Genomic DNA, 3,769 nt, shown 5'->3' on the forward strand with positions numbered 1-3,769 from the left:
CTGTGATCCTGATTGTATCAGAACTCCTCAGAGTCAAGCTGTCTCTGTGATCCTGTGATTCTGGGATCTGTGACCCTGGGCTTATTAGAGCACCTGAGAGTAGAGCTTCCTCTGGATGTTTTGGGAATGACTGCAGAGTTTTCGCCCAGCCTACCAGCCAGCCCAGACAGACCAGAAGCAACCCAAGCCACTGGGCTGGCAGAGTTTCTGTGTGCCTGGGTCCTGCTGGTCCCAGTTACTCCTGGTGTTGGGACAGATGTTGTGTCCTCCTCACCTCTGATCCTGGGTGTGATAGAGTGCCTGGGAGTGGAGCTTCCTCTGGGTGTTGTGGGACTGGCTGCAGAGCTTGTGCCCGAGGTCTGCTCAGGGCACCAGCTCAGACAGACTGGAAGCCCTTATTTTTAATATGCCCTAAGCAGCTCAACAACTGGACTACTTCCACCCTTCTGCATTGCTAATGCCAGCTCTCTGATATTCATGAATTATTACTTACTAAAGTTTTATATTTCATCTCTGTTACCCCAGGGGCCACTCTTCCCTGATTCTTACAGGGTTGTATGCTTTTTTTTTCCTTGCAGCTCTCAGGCTTGATATTTCTGCTTCCCTGTCATGGCAATTCTGAAAACTCTTCCTCTCTGGTGGTTCCCTTGCCTGGGAAATCTAAGTTCCCACACCCATCTCCCCGCCCAACAATTGGCTGCTGGCAACTTTATTTAGCGCCAACTGAGAGCAAGCATCCTCAGTGTCTTAGGTCCCCATGTGATTTTGGGAGCCGAATTAACACATATAGTTTTAGAACCAATTCACAACAGGTACTAATTTTCTCCACAGGCTCTCTGCTCAGTAACATCACCTTGGGGTAGGTTTCAGTGTAAGAGTTTGGGGACACCATAGTAGACCACAGTATCCTCCAAGTCTATAAGACTCCCCTCTGCTTCCTTCTTTTTTGTATACTGTGATTTCCTCTGTGCATGGATTAAAATCCGCCCTTTCCAGCTGTTTTAGCTAAGGCTTCCATTGCTGTGAAGAGACACTATGGCTATTGCAACTTTTTTTTTTTTTTTTTTTAAATATAAAGACCATGGGTCTAATGTTCTCTTTCTTTCTTTTTTTTTAAAAAAAGATTTATTTATTACTATATATAAGTACACTGTAGCTGTCTTCAGATGCACCAGAAGAAGGCATCAGATCCCATTACGGGTGGTTGTGAGCCACCATGTGGTTGCTGGGATTTGAACTCAGGACCTTTGGAAGAGCAGTCAGTGCTCTTACCTGCTGAGCCATCTCGCCAGCTCAGGCCATTGCAACTCTTAAAAAAAGAAAGCATTTAATTGGGGCTTGCCTACAGTTTAGAGGTTTAGTCCATTATAGTCAGGGTGGGAAGCATGAAAGCGTGCAGGCAGACACAGTGCTGGAGAAGGAGCTGAGAGTTCTACCTCAAAACCCTCCCCCAGAGACCACTTCCTCCAAGGCCTACTCCAAACAAGGCTGCACCTCCTAATAGTGCCACTCTCTGTGGCTCTACGGTAGCCATTTTCATTCAAACCCTCGAAGTGGTGTTCCTGTCTTGTGCCTCTCTGGCCTTATTCCTTGTTTCTCACTTGTCATTCCTCACTATCTTTTTTTTTTTTTCTGTAAATACTTCTGGATGCTTCTAAACGTTCTATGCTCTCCCTCTGACCTCCTACCTTGACATCCCTCTGTGTCCAAATCCATCCTACTTAGAACTAATTCCAGATGCCAGGGAATGTACATATCCTCTTGATTCATGCAAGAGTTTTATTTCTTCTTAGATATTTTTGAGTCATGTCTTAGATCTATGTTTTAACTCCTTAGTTAGACACTATACATCTCTTCAAAAAATTTTAAGCATTAGTATCGATGAGATGGCTCAGTGGGTAAAGGTACTTGTCTCAAGCCTAACTACATAAGTTCTATGACTGGTGGTGTTTGGAGAGAACTAACTCCTACTGTTTCTATCCTCTGGCCTCCACATGAATGCCATGGTCCTGCACCCCCAGTAACCTTTAGATTTTCCTGTTAGACACGATGACATCAGGGATCATATCTTAATTCTCTTCTTTGTTTCAATCCCCCAGAATTCAAATCATCTATCAAAAATATTTAGTGGGGTTAAACTTCAAGGTCATGATAGCATTTCTGTGTTGAGAGCTCACTTTGTGCTAAAAGCTGGGGGGCAGGCTTCACAGTGAAGGGCTTGTCAGGCAGTTTCATTCAGTCCTTACCACAAACCCATGGGTGTGAGCGCTGTCACCTTCCAGGAGATGAGAAGAGGTTAAGTATTCTGTGGTAACTGGAACTCAAATTCAAGGTTGGCTGACACCTGAAGCCTCTGTCATGCCAACACTCCTGCCAGGTAAGTGACAGCTTGAAAGGCCAGTTAGAGGGCAATCCACATTCCTCCCTGGAACACTGGGGAGCAGACAGACAAAAGGACAGCTGAGAGAGGAATGTGCTGCCTGTCTTCACACTCTTCCTGCTTCTCCCCAGGGATCAAGCACAGGAGCACAGAGCACAACTCCAGTCTGATGGTGTCTGAATCTGAGTTTGAAAGTGACCAGGACACGCTATTCAGCCGAGAGAGAATGGAGAGAGGGGTCCTGAAGGGTTCCGTGAATGGCTCTGCCAGAAATGGAGTTTCCTTTGGTTGTTACTCAAAGGACAGATAACAGGCTTCTGTGGAGGGACCTCGTGAGCCTGTGGCTCAGCACCGGATGGTGGGAGTTAAAACACAAAGCTGATTCCTGCTCGGTACAGTGAGTGCATTGGCAGCCTTTCCCTGGAGCCTTGCTCTGCACTCCACATAGTGATAAAAGTCCCAGGTTCTTGGAACTTTCAAGACACAAAACAAAATCTTGCTTATTCAACTGATGCTCGTCCATAGAGAAAAGGGGTGCATAAAACCTCTGTGGAATCTACTGGGAAGTTTTGTGTCTCTGTAGTGGACACTTTATTATATTTATTGTCCATGATGAAATTAGGCTAACACCTCTTTCTACTTCCCTGTAGGAAAGACAAGTTAACGAGGGTTGATTTCTCTGTAGACGCTGTGACTGCCTTTAAGAACCTTCCAGAAGTGGCTCCTCAAGGGACCTGCAGGATTAGCTTGCAGTTCATCTTTGAGGCAGGAACCTTCTGTGTGCAGCTTCCTGTCTGTGATGCAGCCAGCTGTGTCTAGCTCAAAGTTCAGGAGCATCCGAATGTAAGGACAGAAGGCAATAGAGATGGGGAGGGGGTGAAGGACCTACAGGTCAATGTTGAATGTTTAACAGTTTTCTTATTCACTTTCTCTAAGAAAAAGAAACCAGAGTGGGGCTTCTTTCAGCCCTGGTGGACATTCATACTGACTGCTTATTGCTGTAACTTTTTTGAGTATGCACTGCCATGGAAGATGGAGAGGACTCGGTGAACACAGACATATCCCTAAGCTCTGAAATACACTCCTAATGAGGGGAGTGTGGTCACCATGCTCTGAGCTCCTGCAGGGACTTTCCATTGAAATGACTGGACAGAACAGTCACCATTTATGCTTAAAACCTTATTTAAGGGACCAGAGAAATGGCTATATATAAGAACCTCACTGCTCTTGCAGAAGACGACTGTGGTTTAGTTCCTTGCACTCACATGATGACTTTCAACTGTCCAGAACTCCACTTTCAGGGGGTCCAGGGCCCTCTTCTGGCCTGCAGCAGCAGCAGGAGTGTACAAAGTTCATACATGTAGGCAAAATACTCAAGCACATAAAAAA

The 3,769-nt window shown here is 45.7% G+C and overlaps 1 protein-coding gene across 3 annotated transcripts in view; it reads left to right on the forward strand.

The window, feature by feature from the left end:
• Positions 1-3,769, forward strand: part of Kiaa0319 (KIAA0319 ortholog) — a 65,223-nt gene extending 61,454 nt beyond the window's left edge. For all 3 annotated transcript variants that reach the window (XM_031359025.1, XM_031359026.1, XM_031359027.1), the window contains one exon: positions 2,512-3,769. In XM_031359025.1, coding sequence (XP_031214885.1) covers positions 2,512-2,690 — 179 coding nt within the window. In that variant the 3' untranslated portion in view covers positions 2,691-3,769. The remainder of the gene's footprint in view (positions 1-2,511) is intronic.

Source organism: Mastomys coucha, unplaced genomic scaffold (assembly GCF_008632895.1).
Source record: "Mastomys coucha isolate ucsf_1 unplaced genomic scaffold, UCSF_Mcou_1 pScaffold7, whole genome shotgun sequence".
NCBI lineage: Eukaryota > Metazoa > Chordata > Mammalia > Rodentia > Muridae > Mastomys > Mastomys coucha.